Source organism: Coregonus clupeaformis, chromosome 2, assembly GCF_020615455.1.
Source record: "Coregonus clupeaformis isolate EN_2021a chromosome 2, ASM2061545v1, whole genome shotgun sequence".
NCBI lineage: Eukaryota > Metazoa > Chordata > Actinopteri > Salmoniformes > Salmonidae > Coregonus > Coregonus clupeaformis.
Window position 1 is genome coordinate 18,372,330 of NC_059193.1, and position 24,107 is coordinate 18,396,436.

General features: G+C 44.9%; 1 protein-coding gene across 2 annotated transcripts; it reads left to right on the top strand.

The window, feature by feature from the left end:
• The first annotated feature begins 4 nt into the window (after positions 1-4).
• Positions 5-15,522, top strand: LOC121534091 (sialoadhesin-like). 2 transcript variants are annotated; one of them, XR_006657181.1, is made up of 3 exons: positions 5-288; positions 8,668-8,754; positions 14,610-15,522. XR_006657181.1 is itself a non-coding variant. In XM_045205920.1 (2 exons), exons 1-2 carry the CDS (start codon positions 163-165, stop codon positions 10,210-10,212), a joined length of 1,671 nt encoding a protein of 556 aa, XP_045061855.1. In that variant the 5' UTR covers positions 5-162; the 3' UTR covers positions 10,213-10,302. The 2 variants fall into 2 exon arrangements, 1 of the variants encoding a protein (XP_045061855.1); XM_045205920.1 differs by lacking the exon at positions 14,610-15,522 and having other exon boundaries at positions 8,668-10,302.
• Positions 15,523-24,107: the final 8,585 nt, after the last annotated feature.

Below are 24,107 nucleotides of genomic sequence, written 5' to 3' on the forward strand. Positions count from 1 at the left end.
AGAGGTTGATGGTGTATCCTCACATACAAACATAGAGCTGTAACAGAAGTGATATGAAATGTTTCAGATATATTATGACAGTGTCAGGCATCCCATATTTACTTACACATAAAGTTGGTATATTGTTATTTGCGTTATGTAGTTACCACACTACAACGTGCTATGTCTCAATTAGGGAAGGATGTGAGATGTGTATCAGCAACATATGTCCTGCCTCCCTTTACTAATACACATCGTTACATTTCGTTCAGTAAGTTTGCAGGTACTAGCAGACCACCTTTTCACGGGGTAAGTATCTTCTGTGATATTTATTTCACTAATAGCATTTCTCAATTGACTACTTCTAGGAATGTATTTGGACATGGATGTCAAAGTTGTTTGGACTCTATACTCTAGCACCTTGGGTTTGAACGAATAATGAGGCAACATGAGGCAAAAGTTTTGTGCTAAAATCTAAATCAAATACTTCATTTATAATATATAAGTCAATTAGGAAGAGGTTACTTTACTGCACTGTTGGAGCTAGAAACATAAGCATTTCGCTGCACCTGCGATAACATCTGCAAAATATGTGTACACGACCAATACAATTTTATTTGATTTTATTTATACACTGACTGTACAAAACATTAAGGACACATGCTCTTTCCATGACATAGACTGACCAGGTGAATCCAGGTGAAAGATATGATCCCTTATTGAGGTCACTTGTTAAATCCACTTCATTCAGTGTAGATGAAGGGGAGGGGACAAGTCAAAGAAGTTACAAATATTTAAGTGCCTTTGAATGGAGTATGGTAGTAGGTGCCAGGCGCACCGGTTTGTGTCAATAACTGCAACGCTGCTGGGTTTTTCACATTAATCAGTTTCCCGTGTGTATCAAGAATGGTCCACCAACCAAAGGACATCCAGCCAACTTGACACAACTGTGGGAAGCATTGGAGTCAACATGGGCCAGCATCCCTGTGGAACGCTTTCGACATATTAGGAAGGCGTTTGGTATACTCAGTGTATACAGTGGGGAGAACAAGTATTTGATACACTGCCGAATTTGCAGGTTTTCCTACTTAAAAAGCATGTAGAGGTCTGTAATTGTTATCATAGGTACACTTCAACTGTGAGAAAACAAAAATCCAGAAAATCACATTGTATGATTTTTAAGTAATTAATTTGCATTTTATTGCATGACATAAGTATTTGATACATCAGAAAAGCAGAACTTAATATTTGGTACATAAACCTTTGTTTGCAATTACAGAGATCATACGTTTCCTGTAGGTCTTGACCAGGTTTGCACACACTGCAGCAGGGATTTTGGCCCACTCCTCCATACAGACCTTCTCCAGATCCTTCAGGTTTCGGTGCTGTCGCTGGGCAATACGGACTTTCAGCTCCCTCCAAAGATTTTCTATTGGGTTCAGGTCTGGAGACTGGCTAGGCCACTCCAGGACCTTGAGATGCTTCTTACAGAACCACTCCTTAGTTGCCCTGGCTGTGTGTTTCGGGTCGTTGTCATGCTGGAAGACCCAGCCACGACCCATCTTCAATGCTCTTACTGAGGGAAGGAGGTTGTTGGCCAAGATCTCGCGATACATGGCCCCATCCATCCTCCCCTCAATACGGTGCAGTCGTCCTGTCCCCTTTGCAGAAAAGCATCCCCAAAGAATGATGTTTCCACCTCCATGCTTCACGGTTGGGATGGTGTTCTTGGGGTTGTACTTGTCATTCTTCTTCCTCCAAACACGGCGAGTGAAGTTTAGACCAAAAAGCTATATTTTTGTCTCATCAGACCACATGACCTTCTCCCATTCCTCCTCTGGATCATCCAGATGGTCATTGGCAAACTTCAGACAGGCCTAGACATGCGCTGGCTTGAGCAGGTGGACCTTGCGTGCGCTGCAGGATTTTAAATCCATGACGGCGTAGTGTGTTACTAATGGTTTTCTTTGAGACTGTGGTCCCAGCTCTCTCCAGGTCATTGACCGGGTCCTGCCGTGTAGTTCTGGGCTGATCCCTCACCTTCCTCATGATCATTGATGCCCCACGAGGTGAGATCTTGCATCGAGCCCAAGACCGAGGGTGATTGACCGTCATCTTGAACTTCTTCCATTTTCTAATAATTGTGCCAACAGTTGTTGCCTTCTCACCAAGCTGCTTGCCTATTGTCCTGTAGCCCATCCCAGCCTTGTGCAGGTCTACAATTTTATCCCTGATGTCCTTACACAGCTCTCTGGTCTTGAACATTGTGGAGAGGTTGGAGTCTGTTTGATTGAGTGTGTGGACAGGTGTCTTTTATACAGGTAACGAGTTCAAACCGGTGCAGTTAATACAGGTAATGAGTGGAGAACAGAAGGGCTTCTTAAAGAAAAACTAACAGGTCTGTGAGAGCCGGAATTCTTACTGGTTGGTAAGTGATCAAATACTTATGTCATGCAATAAAATGCTAATTAATTACTTAAAAATCATACAATGTGATTTTCTGGATTTTTGTTTTATATTCCGTCTCTCACAGTTGAAGTGTACCTATGATAACAATTACAGACCTCTACATGCTTTGTAAGTAGGAAAACCTGCAAAATCGGCAGTGTATCAAATACTTGTTCTCCCCACAGTATATATGTATATACAGTGAGGGAAAAAAGTATTTGATCCCCTGCTGATTTTGTACGTTTGCCCACTGACAAAGACATGATCAGTCTATAATTTTAATGGTAGGTTTATTTGAACAGTGAGAGACAAAATAACAAAAAAAAATCCAGAAAAACGCATGTCAAAAATGTTATAAATTGATTTGCATTTTAATGAGGGAAATAAGTATTTGACCCCTCTGCAAAACATGACTTAGTACTTGGTGGCAAAACCCTTGCTGGCAATCACAGAGGTCAGACGCTTCTTGTAGTTGGCCACCAGGTTTGCACACATCTCAGGAGGGATTTTGTCCCACTCCTCTTTGCAGATCTTCTCCAAGTCATTAAGGTTTTGAGGCTGATGTTTGGCAACTCGAACCTTCAGTTCCCTCCACAGATTTTCTATGGGATTAAGGTCTGGAGACTGGCTAGGCCACTCCAGGACCTTAATGTGCTTCTTCTTGAGTCACTCCTTTGTTGCCTTGGCTGTGTGTTTTGGGTCATTGTCATGCTGGAATACCCATCCACGACCCATTTTCAATGCCCTGGCTGAGGGAAGGAGGTTCTCACCCAATATTTGACGGTACATGGCCCCGTCCATCGTCCCTTTGATGCGGTGAAGTTGTCCTGTCCCCTTAGCAGAAAAACACCCCAAAGCATAATGTTTCCACCTCCATGTTTGACGGTGGGGATGGTGTTCTTCGGGTCATAGGCAGCATTCCTCCTCCTCCAAACACGGCGAGTTGAGTTGATGCCAAAGAGCTCGATTTTGGTCTCATCTGACCACAACACTTTCACCCAGTTCTCCTCTGAATCATTCAGACGTTCATTGGCAAACCACAGACGGCCCTGTATATGTGCTTTCTTGAGCAGGGGGACCTTGCGGGCGCTGCAGGATTTCAGTCCTTCACGGCGTAGTGTGTTACCAATTGTTTTCTTGGTGACTATGGTCCCAGCTGCCTTGAGATCATTGACAAGATCCTCCCGTGTAGTTCTGGGCTGATTCCTCACCATTCTCATGATCATTGTAAGTCCACGAGTGAGATCTTGCATGGAGCCCCAGGCCGAGGAAGATTGACAGTTATTTTGTGTTTCTTCCATTTGCGAATAATCGCACCAACTGTTGTCACCTTCTCACCAAGCTGCTTGGCGATGGTCTTGTAGCCCATTCCAGCCTTGTGTAGGGTCTACAATCTTGTCCCTGACATCCTTGGAGAGCTCTTTGGTCTTGGCCATGGTGGAGAGTTTGGAATCTGATTGATTGATTGCTTCTGTGGACAGGTGTCTTTTATACAGGTAACAAGCTGAGATTAGGAGCACTCCCTTTAAGATTGTGCTCCTAATCTCAGCTCGTTACCTGTATAAAAGACACCTGGGAGCCAGAAATCTTTCTGATTGAGAGGGGGTCAAATACTTATTTCCCTCATTAAAATGCAAATCAATTTATAACAATTTTGACATGCGCTTTTCTGGATTTTTTTGTTGTTATTCTGTATCTCACAGTTCAAATAAACCTACCATTAAAATGATAGACTGATCATTTCTTTGTCAATGGACAAACGTACAAAATCAGCAGGGGATCAAATACTTTTTTCCCTCACTGTATAAGTATGTGGACACCCCTTCAAATTAGTGGATTCGGCTATTTCATCTTCACACATTACTGACAGGTGTATAAAATCGAACACACGCCATGCAATTTCCATAGACAAACATTGGTAGTAGAATGGCCTTACTGAAGAGCTCAGTTACTTTCAACGTGGCACTGTCATAGGATGCCACCTTTCCAACAAGTCAGTTCATTACATTTCTGCCCTGCTAGAGCTTCCCTGGTCAACTGTAAGTGCTGTTATTGTGAAGTGGAAACGTCTAGCACCAACAACGGCTCAGACGCGAAGTGGCAGGCCCATACAAACTCACAGAATGGGACCGCCGAGTGCTGAAGCGCGTAGTACGTAAAAATCGTCTGTCCTCGGCTGCAACACTCACTACCGAGTTCCAAACTGCCTCTTGAAGCAACGTCAGCACAATAACTGTTCTTTGGGAGCTTCATAAAATGGGTTTCCATGGCCGAGCAGCCGCACACAAGCCTAAAATCACCATGCGCAATGCAAAGCGTCAGCTGGAGTGGTGTAAAGCTCGCCACCATTGGACTCTGGAGCAGTGGAAACGCGTTCTCTGGAGTAATGAATCACACTTCACCATCTGGCAGTCCGACGGATTAATCTGGGATTTGCGGATGCCAGGAGAACGCTACCTGCCCGAATGCATACTGCCAACTGTAAAGTTTGGTGGAGGAGGAATAATGATCTGGGGCTGTTTTTCATGGTTTGGGCTAGGCCCCTTAGTTATAGTGAAGGGAAATCTTAATGCTACAGCATACAATGACATTCTATATGATTCTGTGCTTCAAACTTTGTGGCGGCAACGCAATATTAGGAAGGTGTCCTTAATGTTTTGTACACTCAGTGTATATATACAGTACCAGTCAAAAGTTTGGACACAACTACTCATTCTAGGGTTTTTCTTTATTTTAACTATTTCCTACATTGTAGAATAATAGTGAAGACATCAACACTATGAAATAACACATATGGAATCATGTAGTAAGCAAAAAAGTATTAAACAAATCAAAATATATGTTATATTTGATATTCTTCAAATAGCCACCCTTTGCCTTGATGACGAGTGGCGCAGTGGTCTAAGGCACTGCATCGCAGTGCTAGCTGTGCCACTAGAGATCCTGGTTCGAATCCAGGCTCTGCTGTAGCCGGCCGCAACCGGGAGACCAATGGGGCGGCGCACAATTGGCCCAGCGTCGTCCAGGGTAGGGGAGGGAATGGCCGGCAGGGAGGTAGCTCAGTTGGTAGAGCATGGCGTTTGCAACGCCAGGGTTGTGGGTTCGATTCCCACGGGGGGCCAGTATGAAAAAAATAAAAAATAATAATGTATGCACTAACTGTAAGTCGCTCTGGATAAGAGCGTCTGCTAAATGACGTAAAATGTAAATGAAAAAAAAAAGACATCTTTGCACACTCTTGGCATTCTCTCAACCAGCTTCACCTGGAATGCTTTTCCAACAGTCTTGAAGGAGTTCCCACATATGCTGAGCACTGTTGGCTGCTTTTCCTTTACTCTGCAGTCCGACTCATCTCAAACCATCTCAATTGGGTGGAGGTCGGGGGATTGTGGAGACCAGGTCATCTGATGCAGCACTCCATCACTCTCCTTCTTGGTAAAATAGCCCTTCAAATCAAATCAAATCAAATCAAATTTTATTGGTCACATGCGCCGAATACAACAGGTGCAGACATTACAGTGAAATGCTTACTTACAGCCATTAACCAACAGTGCATTTATTTTAAACAAAAAAAGTAAGAATAAAACAACAACAAAAAAAGTGTTGAGAAAAAAAGAGCAGAAGTAAAATAAAGTGACAGTAGGGAGGCTATATATACAGGGGGTACCGTTGCAGAGTCAATGTGCGGGGGCACCGGCTAGTTGAGGTAGTTGAGGTAATATGTACATGTGGGTAGAGTTAAAGTGACTATGCATAAATACTTAACAGAGTAGCAGCAGCGTAAAAAGGATGGGGTGGGGGGGCAGTGCAAATAGTCCGGGTAGCCATGATTAGCTGTTCAGGAGTCTTATGGCTTGGGGGTAGAAGCTGTTGAGAAGTCTTTTGGACCTAGACTTGGCACTCCGGTACCGCTTGCCGTGCGGTAGCAGAGAGAACAGTCTATGACTAGGGTGGCTGGAGTCTTTGACAATTTTGAGGGCCTTCCTCTGACACCGCCTGGTATAGAGGTCCTGGATGGCAGGGAGCTTTGCCCCAGTGATGTACTGGGCCGTACGCACTACCCTCTGTAGTGCCTTGCGGTCAGAGGCCAAGCAGTTGCCATACCAGGCGGTGATGCAACCAGTCAGGATGCTCTCGATGGTGCAGCTGTAGAATTTTTTGAGGATCTGAGGACCCATGCCAAATCTTTTAGTCTCCTGAGGGGGAATAGGCTTTGTCGTGCCCTCTTCACGACTGTCTTGGTGTGTTTGGACCATGATAGTTCGTTGGTGATGTGGACACCAAGGAACTTGAAGCTCTCAACCTGTTCCACTACAGCCCCGTCGATGAGAATGGGGGCGTGCTCAGTCCTCTTTTTTTTCCTGTAGTCCACAATCATCTCCTTTGTCTTGGTCACGTTGAGGGAGAGGTTGTTGTCCTGGCACCACACGGCCAGATCTCTGACCTCCTCCCTATAGGCTGTCTCCCTATAGGCTGTCTCACCTCGAGACTCCCTTAGTATTTGATTTTGTGCACCAGCTGTTGTTTACAAATATACAGAGACCGCCACCCCTTGTCTTACCAGAGTCTGCCGTTCTGTCCTGTCGATGTAGCGTATAGCCTGCTAGCTGAATGTTATCATTGTTGTCGTTCAGCCACGACTCCGTGAAACATAAGATATTACAGTTTTTAATGTCCCGTTGGTAGGATAACCGTAATCTTAAATCGTCAATTTTATTCTCAAAAGATTGAACGTTGGCTAATAGGATTGATGGGAGAGGCAGTTTACTCGCTCGCCGTCGGATCCTTACAAGGCACCCGGATCTGCGTCCGCGATATCTCCGTCTCTTCCTCACGCGAATGACGGGGATCTGGGCCTTGTCGGGTGTCTGTAGGATATCCTTCGCGAACGCCTCGTTGAAGAAAAAATCTTCGTCCAATGCGAGGTGAGTAATCGCTGTCCTGATATCCAGAAGCTCTCTTTGGTTATAAGAGACGATGGCAGAAACATTATGTACAAAATAAATTACAAATAACGCGGAAAAACACACATAATAGTACAATTGGTTAGAGGGCTGTAAAACGGCAGCCATCTTCTCCGTCTTCTCCGGCGCTTACACAGCCTGGAGGTGTGTTGGGTCATTGTCCTGTTGAAAAACAAATGATGGTTCCACTAAGCACAAACCAGATGGGATGGCGTATCGCTGCAGAATGCTGTGGTAGACATGCTGGTTGAGTGTGCCTTGAATTCTAAATAAATCACAGACAGTGTCACCAGCAAAGCACCCCCACACCATAACACCTCCTCCTCCATGCTTTACGCTTGGAAAGACACATGCAGAGATCATCCGTTCACCCACACCGCGTCTCACAAAGACTCCAGACCAAAGGACAAATTTCCATCGGTGTAATGTCCATTACTCGTGTTTCTTGGCCCAAGCAAGCCTCTTCTTCTTATTGGTGTCCTTTAGTAGTGGTTTCTTTGCAGCAATTCGACCAATAAGGCCTGATTCACACAGTCTCCTCTGAACAGTTGATGTTGAGATGTGTCTGTTACTTGAAATCTGTGAAGTATTTATTTGGGCTGCAATTTCTGAGGCTGGTAACTCTAATGAACTTATCCTCTGCAGCAGAGGTAACTCTGGGTCTTCCATTCCTGTGGCAGTCCTCATGAGAGCCAGTTTCATCATAGCGCTTGATGGTTTTTGCGACTGCACTTGAAGAAACTTTCAACGTTTTTGAAATGTTCCGTATTGACTGACCTTCATATCTTAAAGTAATGATGAACTGTTGTTTCTCTTTGCTTATTTGAGCTGTTCTTGACATAATATGGACTTGGTCTTTTACCAAATAGGGCTATCTTCTGTATACCTTGTCACAACACAACTGATTGGCTCAAACGCATTAAGAAGGAAAGAAATTCCACAAATTAACTTTTAAGAAGGCACACCTGTTAATTGAAATGCATTCCAGGTGACTATCTCATGAAGCTGGTTGAGAGAATGCCAAGAGTGTGCAACGGTGTCATCAAGGCTAAGGGTTGCTATTTGAAGAATCTCAAATATAAAATATATTTTGATTTGTTTAATACTTTTTTGGTTATTACATGATTCCATATGTGTTATTTCATAGTTTTGTTGGCTTCACTATTATTTTACAATGTAAAAAAATAGTAAAAATAAAGAAAAAACCCTTGAATGAGTAGGTGTGTCCAAACTTTTGACTGGTAGTGTATATGATGTTATTATCTCTTCACTTCAGGTAACTCCAGAGATGCCCTTGACACTGACAGGAAGTATGCTTGCTGGACTGTTTCTCTTCATACCAGGTCTTCTGGCTGTGAACGAGGTGAGTTTAAAAAGCACAGGGTTGAGAGTCTGTGCATTACAGGGAGCAACTGCGAAACTAAGATGCCTGTATCCACCAAATAGCAAACATGGATACACAAACCTCTACTGGTTTAAAGTGAACCAGAAGTGGAAATGGAGGGGCAAGACTATTCCTGAGGATCTCGTCACAGACCCAGAATATGAAGGTCGTTTGGTGTTTGACAGATCTTTTATTGAAATAAGAAACCTGCGAAAGAGTGACAAGGGTGACTATCACTTTAGATTTAAGGCAGAGCCCTACGGATGGATGAATAGCGCACGTAGAATCAATTTGATTGTCACAAACCTGCAGATGCGCATGAGTCCTGCTTTAGTGAAAAAGGGAAAGAATGTGACACTGATCTGTAGCACCACCTGCACTCTGAGTGATAACCCCACCTACATCTGGTACAAGAACGGTAAAATGGCTAAATGCACCAAAACCAGCAGAGTTTACCTCACCTCAGTCAGTAGGAAGCATGCAGGCAGCTACTCCTGTGCTATAAAGGGCTATGAGGATCTCCGTGCTCCTGCAGTGTGTCTCCTGGGAAACTGCTGGAACGTGAGTTACACCCCCAATACAATCTGTGGATTCGCTGGGTCGTATGTAGACCTACCTTGCACTTACACATACCCCAGAAGTCTCAATATCACAGAGACACTTTGGGTGAATAATACAGATCTCAAAATGGAGCCTGAAGATCTGAGTCGGTACCCGGAGTATGAGGGTCGTGTGGAGTATCGTGGAAATGGTAGAGACTGCACCCTGAGAATCAAAGATTTGAGGAAGAGTGACTCAGCCAAGTACAGGTTCCTGTTTAAAAAGGCAAAGGGGACGTACTTTAATTCATCCGCAGTATCTCTGTCTGTCACAGACCTACATGTGCATGTATATCCTGCCGTCGTGGAAGAGGGAGACTTTGTGTGGATCAGGTGCCATACCCATTGCGGTCTTCTGCAAAGCTACGGGGGCTTCATTTGGTACAAAGACGGACAACGTATTCTCAACCCAAATCAAGACGAAGGCTACATGATACTTAACATCGTCAGCAGTGAGGATGCAGGCAGCTACTCCTGTGCACTGGTTGGCCAGGAGTTACGCTCTCTGGAAGCTACACTCACCGTCACTAAAGGACCAGTGCCGATCTTAACTATTGTTCTGGGGCTAGTGGTTTTTCTGACTGTTGGAGCTCTTCTGGTATTTATTTACAGCACACTGAAAAGGAGAAACGCGGGAGGATATAATACTAGAACTAACACCCAAACTGTTAATAATGATGACGCTTTTATAGACAGCTCCTCCAACCATGAAAACATAGAACATATCTATGCGGACCCAGATGAGAATGATGACATGTACACAGCTCTTCGGAGAGGGCATTTGCACTTCGTGTATGAGACCATCCAGAGGAGAGAATCACCACAGGACCTGGACTAAAGGGCATCTGCAAGGAGAGCAATGGCACCAAACAAAGGCCAGGCCTCATAAGATGGATAGGTCATTGGATACATGCTTGAGAAAAGGCTGACCTCTGTTCTCTTTTTTATACAAAAATGTATTTAATGGAAATATTTTAATATTAATGAGTGCTTGGGGCTATTTCTATGGTATTTTTTTGATTAATATTACAAGCGCATGAATACCAGCTAATGAATGTGTCGAAATCTACAGCATGTAAGCAATTTCAAATCAAATCCAATTTTATTTGTCACATGCGCCGAATACAACAGGTGTAGACCTTACTGCGAAATGCTTACTTACAAGCCCTTAACCAACAATGCAGTTCAAGAAAGAGTTAAGAAAATATTTACCAAATAAACTAAAGTAAAAAATGTAATAAAAATAAAAAGTAACACAATAAGATAACAATAACGAGGCTATATTGTCACGCCCTGACTCAGGGGACTCGTATATGTTGAGTCAGGGTGTGTATGTTCTATGTTGTGTATTTCTATGTTGGTTTTCTAGTATGTGTATTTCTATGTTGGCCGGTGTGGTTCCCAATCAGAGGCAGCTGTCGCTCGTTGTCTCTGATTGGGGACCATACTTAGGCAGCCTATGGGCACTATTGAGTTGTGGGATCTTGTTCCGTGTGACGTTTGTTGTGTGTACCTTAGGACGTCACGTATCGTTGGTTTTTTGTTTTGTTGTTGTGTTTATTCGTTAAATAAACATGTTTGCATATCACGCTGCGCCTTGGTCTGACCCGTCTGTAAGCGAGCGTGACAGAAGATCCCACCAAACGAGGACCAAGCAGCGTGTTCAGGAGCAAACACCGGGAATTCAACAGGAGGTTACATTAGTAGATGTCCTCCTCGGTTGGGGGAGAATTACGGAGGAGGAGGCCGTCCGTTACCGGAAGGCGATGAAGGAGGATGCCCAGGTAGGAGAGGAGAAACGGCGCCAACAGTGCCGACGACGGAGACCCGAGAGGCAACCCCAAGAATTTTTTTGGGGGGCACACGGTGTGGACGACGAGGCAGCAGGAGGCCGTTAAAGGGCGGGTCTGCAGGTTAGGAGAGGAGGCCACCATGTTACGGGGGCTATTGGTTCAGAGGGAGCAGGAGTTATTCGGTCAGAGGGAGGCGCTACAGGAGGCTATAAGGGAGAAGGACAGTGTAGAGGCACGGCAAGAGGAGCTGGTTAGGCAGCAGAAGGAGCGGGGGTTAATAAAGGAACCCAGTCCCGCTCCTCGCACCAAGCAAGTGGTGCGTGTCGCCAGTCCGGTCCGGCCCGTTCCTGCTTCCCGCACTAAGCCAGTGGTGCGCGTTCCCAGTACGGCCCGACCCGTTCCTGCCCCTCGCACCAAGCCAGTGGTGCGTGTCGCCAGTCCGGTCCGGCCCGTTCCTGCTTCCCGCACTAAGCCAGTGGTGCGTGTTCCCAGTACGGCCCGACCCGTTCCTGCCCCTCGCACCAAGCCAGTGGTGCGCGTCGCCAGTCCGGCCCGTCCTGCTCCTCGCACCAAGCCAGTGGTGCGCGTCGCCAGCCCGGTCCGGCCTGTTCCTGTCCCTCGCACCAAGCCAGTGGTGCGCGTCGCCAGCCCGGCCCGGCCTGTTCCTGCCCCTCGCACCAAGCCAGTGGTGAGTGTGTCCAGTCCGGCACGGCCTGTGCCTTTTCCACCGGTGCCGTGACCCACCGGTACCGTGACCCACAGCTGCTCCAGTCCGGGAGCCAGAGCAGTCCGCTCCACCAGTGCCTGATCCAGCTCCGGTAAGCTGCTCCAGTCCGAGCCAGAGCAGTCCGCTCCACCGGTGCCTGATCCAGCTCTGGTCAGCTGCTCCACTCGGAGCCAGAGCAGTCCACTCCACCGGGGTCTAGTCCAGATCCGGTCAGCGGCTCCAGTCCGGAGCCTGAGCAGTCTACTCCACCGGTGCCCGGTCCAGCTCCGGTCAGCGGCTCCAGTCCAGACCCAGACGTCAGCCGGAGCTTGCCCAGTCATACGCCTTCTCGCGTGAGTACGGGGAGTTGGCTCTGCTCTAACCCTAGGCTCCACCAACCACCCCGTGTGCCCCCCAAAAAAATATCTTGGGGCTGCCTCTCGGGCTTCCTCCTTGACCGGCCTCCTCCGTGTTGCCGTTGCTCCTCTCCTGCCTGGGCATCTACCTTAGCCCATGGTCCTTTCCCTGCAAATATCTCTTCCCATGACCACAACTTGCCCACCTGTGACATGGCCCTTCGCTCCGCCTGGGCACGCTGCTTGGTCCTCGTTTGGTGGGATCTTCTGTCACGCTCATTGATGAACGGGTCAGACCAAGGCGCAGCGTGATATGCAAACATGTTTATTTACATGAATAAACACACGACAAAACAATAAACTAACGACACGTGAAGTCCTAAGGTAACACAACAAACCTTATACAGAACAAGATCCCACAACCCACTAGTGCCAATAGGCTGCCTAAGTATGGTCCCCAATCTGAGACACCGAGCGACAGCTGCCTCTGATTGGGAACCACACCGGCCAACATAGAAATACACATACTAGAATATACAACATAGACAATCACAACATAGAAAATCACACCCTGACTCAACAAATAGGAGTCCCCAGAGTCAGGGCGTGACAAAGACAGGAAATTATTCTCTCTCATTAGTCCAGTCACTGTGGTTTGCACCATAGCCCTGCCAGATTCTCTGCACAGTGCATGTCCTTAACCTTGTCCTTCCTTTCTCTGGAGTTTGACCGTGAGCGGGTACAAAATGTCACCAAGACGAAGTGGCAGACAGGGACCATATTTCCGGGGCTCCATGCCCCTTCTCCTCTCATTAAAGAACATAGGACGATCTCTCCCTTCTTCCCAAATCAAATATCAAATATGGAGTATTTGATGATGGCCTCTGCGACCTGAAGGCCCTTAATGAGTTTCAAAGGACACTGTTCTTTATTTTTCTCACAATATCCCTCTGGTTCTGGCTGTTTTTCTGCTCTCCAAGGCCTTTGTGGTGCCTTGTGTCTTTTTGACAACAGATTGCCATTTTGCTATTTCATTTTGGCATATTACATTTTGTGTACATGTCATTGTGTATATAACTATAGATGTAAGATTGCTGCATTCATTTTCAGTAGTTTTGTAGTTTTGTATGTAATACAGGATTCTTTTGATAAGGATTGGTTGTTGCTAGCTTTATTCAGTTTGCTTTCGAGTTTGAAACTGCTAGCATCTACCTCGCCTATATGCTTCATGCAGCTTGCTTTTGAGTTTGTGCTTTCCATGTGGTTCATGCAGGTTGAATGAGCCTACCGCTGAGCGCGAGCCTCACCTCTTGTGCTTCGTGAAAATGTGATCAGTCAAACTATTAACATTTTACACCTATCCAGGGATGCTAATTAATGTTCCACTGCAGCGTTGGACCTGGATTGGCACTAACCTAATTTACTCCACCATATTTTATTCTCAGTGCACCTGCATTGGGAATAAACTGCATTCCTTGTCAGTGAAGGCCCATGGCCTTATTTTCCTGAACTCTCACTCAAGTTTACTAGCTTCCCTTACACCCAGTTCATTTAGGTCATATTCTGTGTCTCTATAGTCATATAGACTCCTTTACTTGATTATTTGTTGTTATGACTGACCACTGATCTGTAGAGAACTGTAAAGCAATGTGAAGGAAATGTTACTTTGTGCATCTTGTCTTTGGTGTCATAAACAATCCTTGGTTCCTGCCAATGTAAACCTGATGCATTTTTTTTTGAAATATCTTTAAATAATGTCTGAGGTACAGGGAAACAAACACTCACTTAATGGGGTTGAATGACCTCTGACCTCTGTTCTGACTACCTGGTGAGGCCTGATCACACTCACTAGAAAGACTGGAGACATTGGGTGAGATTTAAATGGGCTATGTAAACATGAATAATTAGAAGAAGTTTCTAATTTATCAATAGTCCTATGTGTGATTCGGACCACGAGAAGGACAGAGAGAGAGTGCTGCCCCTGAATGAAGGACACCTGTCTCTAGTCTATTTTACCATTACCTTATGGGATACAATTATTTCCTTATGGAGTTATGAAGAGTTGTAATTCTAATTTGATTTGTTATTCTAATTTGTTTATTTTTGATTTAACAGGCAGTGTTGTTGTTTTTTTTAGATGCATGAATCACGATGTGAGTCATGTGTCCAAAGGGGGAATTACCGGTCCCCTGGGCCTTTGGTAAATATGCAAATTGTTTTCTTCACATGCCTGCCAGTAAAAGGAAAAAGATGTTGGTAATGGATGACAGTTACTCCAAATGGATTGAAGTTTTCCCCACCTCGAGTGATACATGTGTATTGCTGTTGTTTTCTTTTCTTTTCTTTGTTTTTGTCTTGCTTCAATAACAAATCTCACCAGATTGGGTCTGCTGGATGGTCAGGATTTCTCCCTAAGGATTAGCCCTCTAAATCCCTGACCCTCACTCTGCGGTGAGATAGCCAAGATGAAAGGGGAGTATAAGCCAATTTGGGAGAAAGAAATTGGTTTCAACTGTGTGTTGTTATTTTCTTTGACATTTGTTTTAGAAATCTGTATTAAGAATATTGGTAGTAGTAATAATTTGTCATACAGTAAATAGTTTGTCTGGATTTCCTGAATCAGGTAGTAGTAATAATTTGTTATACAGTAAATAACTTGTTTGGATTTCCTGAACCAGAAATGCCCTAAACTAAACTGTTGTTCTGGTCTGTCCTCTCTCGAGGTTATGGCGAAGGTGACCACAGATTGTATGTAGATGCATGGAAGGGATAATTTGACCAAGAACAGTGTGAACCTCAACCCCCCCTAACTGGCTGAAGCAATGGCGACAATGGCGTTCAATATGGTCCTTCACCACTTCTACCGTGAGACCTGAGTCCGAGCCAGCAACCTGTACACAGCATCCAGTCGAAGCTATCAACTGCCTTTTGTCTCATGCCTTTTCTCTCAGGAGTGCGACATGAGTCCACGTGGAGTGAGCATGGAGAGAGATCCTGTCCAAACTTGCTGGTTTACTGGTAGGAAAATGGAAAATACATAATGGGCTGTAAAGGACAGTGGCGGCTCAGGTGAGAGACATTATCAAGGGCCATCCACTTTGAACATGTGCCATTGGGAGGACGAACTGAAACACTATCTGAAGAAGAACATGAAGAAACGCCAGAAGGATGAGTGCTGGGAGGGAAGGGGGTGGCCAACCGTGCCCGTAATTGAATTAGGCTTATCCAAAATTGTTTATTTGGGGTATCAGGTTGATTGTGGAGGTCTGCACATTGCAAAATGTATAGTAATTTAGAATAACAATGCATTGAGATACCAATGTGTCAGTACCACAAAAGGGCGCCGTGGTGAGAAAAGTTAATGCCAGAAAAATAAGCTGGAATATACTGTATGTCAATGTAAATGTACATTCTGCCAGTATTGGTGTGTGCTAAGTTGAGGGTCTTAAATTAAAGTGATAGAACCAACGTGAAGCACTAAGGACTGTCATTCTAAATTTGGGGTGGATAATTTATCAATGGTTATAATTATGATTTGGAAAGCGAGGCTTCTCGAGACAGAGCTATGCCCCTAACAACAACCTGCCCGCTTGACCCTATCCCCTCCTCTCTTCTCCAGACCATTTCCAGAGACCTTCTCCCTTACCTCACCTCGCTCATCAACTCATCCTTGACCGCTGGCTATGTCCCTTCCATCTTCAAGAAAGCGAGAGTTGCACCCCTCTTCAAAAAACCTACACTCGATCCCTCCGATGTCAACAACTACAGACCAGTATCCCTTCTTTCTTTTCTCTCCAAAACTCTTGAGCGTGCCGTCTATAGCCAACTCTCCTGCTATCTCTCTCAGAATGTCCTTCTTGATCCAAACCAGTCAGGTTTCAAGACTGGTCATTCAACTGAGACTGCTCTTCTCTGTGTCACGGAGGCTCTCTACACTGCTAAAGCTAACTCTCTCTCCTCTGCTCTCATCCTTCTAGACCTATCTGCTGCCTTTGATACTGTGAACCATCAGAGTTGGGCATCTCCGGCGCGGCTCACTCTTGGATTGCGTCCTACCTGACAGGTCGCTCCTACCAGGTGGCGTGGCGAGAATCTGTCTCTGCACCACGTGCTCTCACCACTGGTGTCCCCCAGGGCTCAGTTCTAGGCCCTCTCCTATTCTCTCTATACACCAAGTCACTTGGCTCTGTCATATCCTCACATGGTCTCTCCTATCATTGCTATGAAGACGACACAAAATTAATCTTCTCCTTTCCCCTTCTGATAACCAGGTGGCGAATCGCATCTCTGCATGTCTGGCAGACATATCAGTGTGGATGTTGGATCACCACCTCAAGCTGAACCTCGGCAAGACAGAGCTGCTCTTCCTCCCGGGGAAGGACTGCCCGCTCCATGATCTCGCCATCACGGTTGACAACAACATTGTGTCCTCCTCCCAGAGTGCAAAGAACCTTGGTGTGACCCTGGACAACACCCTGTCATTCTCCACTAACATCAAAGCGGTGACCCGATCCTGTAGGTTCATGCTCTACAACATTTGCAGAGTACGACCCTACCTTACACAGGAAGCGGCACAGGTCCTAATCCAGGCACTTGTCATCTCCCGTCTCGATTACTGCAACTCGCTGTTGGCTGGGCTCCCTGCCTGTGCCATTAAACCCCTACAACTCATCCAGAACGCTGCAGCCCGTCTGGTGTTCAACCTTCCCAAGTTCTCTCATGTCACCCCGCACCTCCGCACACTCCACTGGCTTCCAGTTGAAGCTCGCATCTGCTACAAGACCATGGTGCTTGCCTACGGAGCTGTGAGGGGAACGGCACCTCCTTACCTTCAGGCTCTGATCAGTCCCTACACCCAAACAAGGGCATTGCATTCTTCCACCTCTGGCCTGCTGGTCCCCCTACCTCTGCGGAAGCACAGTTCCCGCTCAGCCCAGTCAAAACTGTTCGCTGCTCTGGCACCCCAATGGTGGAACAATGGTGGAACCAGAGTGGACGCCTGCAACTTGGTTGGAATCCCTGTTTGGAAGTTGCCAAATTGTGTTATTTAACATGCTGTGTGTGTGTGTATTTTTGATAAATTCACTCCCATTAAGAGAATAATTAACCTTTATTATGATGATAGTGTCACGACTTCGCTGAGGCTGCCTCCCCTCCTTGTTTGGGCAGGCTTCGGCGTTCGTCGTCACCGGCTTACTAGCCACTGCCGCTCCATATATCATCATTCCATTTGTCTTGTCTTGTCAATTACACACACCTGGTTCATATCCCCTCATTAGTCTGTGTATAAGTGTTCCCTCTGCCCCCTTGTCCTTGTGGGTGATTGTTTTATGTGAGTTGAGTGTAGCTCGGTGGAGCTACTCGTACCTTGTATTGCCGGGGTAGATTGTTCCCCTGTGACTGTATTTTGTTGTCGCTATCCAGCGCAACTGTGTAAGACGGAATAAACTCTGTATTCTGTGATTTACCCTTCTGCGCCTGACTCCTTCTAACATTCAATCTGGATAATAACACAAAACAAATTATAAGGCTAGATAAATGTATCTACCAATATTACAACAATACGCAACACCCAAACATGACGGAAGATAAACGAGGAGAATCAATCTCCAAGATAAAACGTGACTCCTCGACTGATACAGATGATTTATGCTTGTTGCAAGGATGTTAGGAAGAATATAGGATGAACTACAATAATTGTTTGCTAAAATAATAATTGCTTGTCAAAAATGTAATGTAATACAATGGCAATCCGGGTTATAGGTTAAAATCCTACGCATGAACTGCCGACATTATTACGCATATTAATTGATAATGATGGAAAATAAGATATGCAAGATATTTGAATAGATACATATTTTTCAATAGCAATATATATATATATATATATATATATATATATATATATATATATATATATATATTGAGGTGAGATCATTGGAAATGCTTTTGGCGAGTGACCTGCTTCTGTTTTGTGGGTGGCACTGTGTGTCCTGGCCTCTCGGGGCCCTAGGGATCCGGATGGACGGGGGTGGTATGCCGATCACTGGGATGACGGCCCAACTTGGGATGGGAAGGGGGCTTTAGCGGGGAATTAGTGGAGAACAATTGGTGGGTTACATAGTAGCAATGCAAATATCATGGTACAGCTATATGGACACTCAATAACTATGGTATTTTTTATTGGTAAATTTACAAACATATATAATGATAAATAGATTTGAAACTTGTATCTCATTATGGTATATAGTGAAATAAGTACGTTCTGTCTCCTAGAGATGAACGTACTTTGGTGCGAAAAGTGCAAATAAATCCCAGAACAACAGCAAAGGACCTTGTGAAGATGCTGGAGGAAACAGGTACAAAGTATCTATATCCACAGTAAAACGAGTCCTATATCGACATAACCTGAAAGGCCGCTCAGCAAGGAAGAAACCACTGCTCCAAAACTGCCATAAAAAAAACAGACTACGGTTTGCAACTGCACATGGGGACAAAGATCGTACTTTTTGGAGAAACGTCCTGTGGTCTGATGAAACAAAAATAGAACTGTTTGGCCATAATGACCATCGTTATGTTTGGAGGAAAAAGGGGGTTCCTTGCAAGTCGAAGGACACCATCCCAACCGTGAAGCACGTGGGTGGCAGCATCATGCTGTGGGGGTGCTTTGCTGCAGGAGGGACTGGTGCATTTCAACAAATAGATGGTATCATAAGGAAGGAAAATTATGTGGATATATTGAAGCAACATCTCAAGACATCATTCAGGAAGTTAAAGCTTGGTCGCAAATGGGTCTTCCAAAAGGACAATGACCGCAAGCATACTTCCAATGTTTTGGCAAAATGGATTAAGGACAACAAAGTCAAGGTATTGGAGTGGCCATCACAAAGCCCTGACCTCAATCCTATAGAAAATGTGTGGGCAGAACTGAAAAGGCGTGTGCGAGCAAGGAGGCCTACAAACCTGACTCAGTTACACCAGCTCTGTCAGGAGGAATGGGCCGAAACTCACCCAACTTATTGTGGGAAGCTTGTGGAAGGCTACCCGAAACATTTGACCTAAGTTAAACTATTTAAAGGCAATGCTACCAAATACTAATTGAGTGTATGTAAACTTCTGACCCACTAGGAATGTGATGAAAGAAATAAAAGCTGAAATAAATCATTCTCTCTACTATTATTCTGACATTTCACATTCTTAAAATAAAGTGGTGATCCTAACTGACCTAAGACAGGGAATTTTTACTAGGATTAAATGTCAGGAATTGTGGAAAAACTGAGTTTAAATGTATTTGGCTAAGGTGTATGTAAACTTCCAACTTCAACTGTCTACATGGCGGAGACTCAATCAAGCTAGTCGTCTTGACTTCTTTCTTATGTCATTCCCGTTGGCACCAAAAGTTTGAAAAGTGTTGATAGGGGACAGAATGCGGTCGGACTATCATATAATTGGCATATACATTACTCTTACTGAATTTCCACGTGGCGAGGATATTGGAAATTTAATCAAAGCCTATTGGATGATAACTTGTTTTTAACTAGGACAGAGGATTTTATAACTGCTTTTTTTCCGACATAACATAGGTACAGCAAATCCCCTTATTGTATGGGACACCTTTAAATGTGCCTTTAGAGGCTATGCAACTCAGTACTCATCTCGAAAACAAAAGCAATTTAGGTCAAAAGAGTCCATACTAACAAAGGAAATAGAAGGTCTAAAAGAACAGATAGATAGCAATAAAAACTGTAACATAGAGGCTCAGAATAAATTAGAGGAAAAACAAAAAGAAATGGAGAAACTTATTCAAGAAAGATCAAGTGTAATATATTATAAAAATAAAGCAAACTGGATGGAATATGGGGAAAAATGCACCAAATGTCACGCCCTGGCTCTGGGGACTCCAGTATGTTGAGCCAGGGTGTGAGTTTTCATGTGTTTTACATTCTAGGTTAAGTATTTCTATGTTGGCCAGTGTGGTTCTCAATCAGAGGCAACGAGTGTCAGCTGTTGCTGGTTGTCTCTGATTGGGAACCACATTTAGACAGGCTGTTTTCCCACAGTGGTTGTGGGATCTTGTTCCAAGTAGGTTGTGTTTGATCCAAGGACGTCACGTTATCGTTTTGTTGTTGTTGTTCGGTAAATCACTAATAAATATGTTCGCAAATAATGCTGTGCATTGGTCCTCTGTTCCCGACGATCGTGACAGAAGATCCCACCAAAACTGGACCAAGCAGCGTGTCCAGGAGCCATCGCCAGGGGAATCGCTAGCGGATCTCCGTGGCAACCTCAACTGGGTCAAGCCTAGTGAAGAGCAGAGAGGGTGGACTTGGGAGCAGTGGAGGAAGAGTCTCGACTGGGTCAAGCCAAATGAAGAGCAGAGTGGTTGGACTTTGGAGCAGTGGAGGAAGAGTCTGGCGAGAGATAGGGAGGCTTGGTCCACGGTGAGGAGAGACACCCAAAACATTTTTAGGGGGGGGGGCTCACGCCGTGGACGACGGGGCAGCAGGAGGCCGCAATGGAGCGGTCCAGCGGGTTTGCAGAGGAGGCCGCCAGGTTAAGGGGGCCACTGGTCACAGAGGAGAGGGAAAGTGTAGAGGCACGGCGAGAGGTACTGGGGTGTGTTACCAGTCCGGTCCGGCCCGTTCCTGATCCCTGCGTAGGGCCAGTGGTGTGTGTCCCCAGTACGGTCCGGCCTGTTCCTGTTCCTCGCATCGAGCGTGTGGTGCGTGTCGTCAGCCCGGCCCGGCCTGTTCCTGCTCCCCGCACCAACCCTATGGTGCGCGTCGCCAGCCCGGCCCGGCCTGTTCCTGCTCCCCGCACCAAGCCTATGGTGCGCGTCGCCAGCCCGGCCCGGCCTGTTCCTGCTCCCCGCACCAAGCCTATGGTGCGCGTCGCCAGCCCGGCCTGGCCTGTTCCTGCTTCCCGCACCAAGCCTATGGTGCGCGTCGCCAGCCCGGTCCGGCCTGTTCCTGCTCCCCGCACCAAGCCTATGGTGCGCGTCGCCAGCCCGGCCCGGTTCATTCCTGCTCTCCGCACCAAGTCAGTGGTGCGCTTCGTCAGCCCGGTCCGGCCCGCTCCTGCTCCCCGCACCAAGCCTATGGTGCACGTCGCCTGCCCGGCTCGGCCTGTTCCTGCTCCCCACACCAAGCCAATGGTGTGCGTCGTCAGTCCGGCACAGCCCGTGCCTGTTCCACCGGTGCCTGGTCCGGTACCGGTCAGCTGCTCCACGCCGGAGCTAGAGCAATCCGCTCCACCAGTGTTCAGTCCAGCTCCGGCCAGCAGGGCCAGACCGGACATGGGGTACTTTGGGGGGTTAGAGAGGGAGTGGGGATCATGCCCGGAGCCGGATCCGCCGCCAAGGCGGAGTGCCCACCCGGTCCCTCCCCTGTGGTGTTTGGTTGGCGCGGTCGGAGTCCGCGCCTTTGGGGGTACTGTCACGCCCCTGGCTCTGGGGACTCCAGTATGTTGAGCCAGGGTGTGAGTTTTCATGTGTTTTACATTCTAGGTTAAGTATTTCTATGTTGGCCAGTGTGGTTCTCAATCAGAGGCAACGAGTGTCAGCTGTTGCTGGTTGTCTCTGATTGGGAACCACATTTAGACAGGCTGTTTTCCCACAGTGGTTGTGGGATCTTGTTCCAAGTAGGTTGTGTTTGATCCAAGGACATCACGTTATCGTTTTGTTGTTGTTGTTCGGTAAATCACTAATAAATATGTTCGCAAATAACGCTGCGCATTGGTCCTCTGTTCCCGACGATCGTGACACCAAATTATTTTTTTATCTTCAACATAGGAATGCTACCAAAAATAATTTACCGAAACTGGTTACAAATGACGGAGTCACCCATGATTCACCAACTTATATTTTGAAGGAGGAAACAAAGTACTTTAAGCATATGTTTTCGTTTCAGTCGCCTCCATCTCCTCTAACTGAAGCTAATTGTAGAGATTTTTTTTCTATTGATAATGTAAAATTAACAGCCATACAGAAAGACTCATGTGAAGGTGAAATTACAGAGGAGGAACTTCTGGATGCATTTAAAGACTTTAAGTCCGGGAAAACTTCAGGGTTGGATGGCATACCAGTCGAGTTATACCAAACCTTTTTAGATATACTCAGAGGACCGTTATTAGCATGTTTTAACCACTCCTATGTAAATGGTAGATGATCAGACACTCAAGAAGAAGGTCTGATTTCAATATTACTGAAACAGGATACAAGTAGAAAATATAAAGATCCAGTCAATTAAAAAAATTGGAGTCCCCTTACACTTCAGTGTTGTGATGCATAAAGTACGACTGGGGTTTATATATATAAATGCCTGGAGCATTTCAATTTAGGAGAATCTCTTATAAAATGGGTTAAAATCATGTATATTAACCCTAGGTGTAAAATAGTAAATAATGGCTATTTCTCAGAAAGTTTTAAACTGTCAAGTGGAGTGAAACAAGGTTGTCCACTATCGGCATATCTATTTATCATGGCCATCGAGATGTTAGCTATTAAAATCAGATCCAACAATAATATCAAGGGATTAGAAAGCCAGGGCTTAAAAACAAATGTGTCATTGATGATTCATGTTTTCTTTTAAATCCACAACTTGAATCCCTCCACAGCCTCATAGAGGATCTAGATACATTTTCTAACCTCTCTGGATTACAACCAAATTATGATAAATGTACTATATTACGTATTGGATCACAAAAAAATAAAAAATTTACATTAGCATGTAGTTTACCAATAAAATGGTCTGATGGTGATTTGGATATACTCGGAATACATATCCCAAATGAAATAAATTATCTTACTCCAATACATTTTAATAGAAAGTTAGGAAAAATAGATAAGATCTTGCTACCATGGAAAGATAAATACCTGTCAATTTGTGGAAAAATCACCCTGATTAACTCTTTAGTATTATCCCAGTTTACCTATTTGCTTATGGTCTTGCCTACGCCTAGTGAACAGTTTTTAAATTATATGAGAAAAAAATATTCCATTTTATTTGGAATGGCAAGCCAGACAAAATTAAACGGGCCTATTTATTTAATGAATATGAATTCGGAGGACAGAAATTATTAAATATTAAAGCATTAGGCCTATCACTTAAAGCTTCAGTCATACAAAAGTTATACTTAAATCTGAACTGGTTCTCTAGCAAATTAGTACGATTGTCTCACCCTATGTTCCAGAATGGCCTTTTCCCTTTATTCAGATTACAACCTCTCACTTTCAGTTATTTGAAAAGGAAATCATCTCCCAAATATCACTATTTCTAAAACAAGCCATAGAAAGTTGGTTGCAATTTCAATTGAATCCTCCAGAAACGACAGAACAAATAATGCAACAAATATTGTGGTTAAACACAAATATGCTAATTGATAAAAAACCATTTTTTTTTACAAAATGTTTAAAAAAGGTATAATCTTCGTAAATGATATCATAGGTAGGACTGGTGGAGTTATGTTGCATATGCAGCTAACAAAAACATATGGAAATGTCTGCTCTACCCAAAATTACAACCAAATAATTGCAGCATTACCGCAAAAATGGAAGAGGAAAGTGGAAGGGGGAAAAAGTAAGGAACTTGTCTGTCAGCCTTGCATTAAAGAACATAATTGGTTAAAGAAAACTGTGATAAATAAAAAAGTATACCAGTTTCATTTAAGGACCAAAGTATTGACAGCTGTCCCATATAGATTGCAAAATAGTTGGGAAGAGATTTTTGACGTACCGATCCCATGGCATAGTGTTTATGAACTGATACGCAAAATGACGCCAGATTCAAAACTTATAATTTTTCAATTTCAATTATTATATAAAATTCTTGCTACCAATATAATGTTATTTATATGGGGGATACAATCTTTCCAGCTCTGC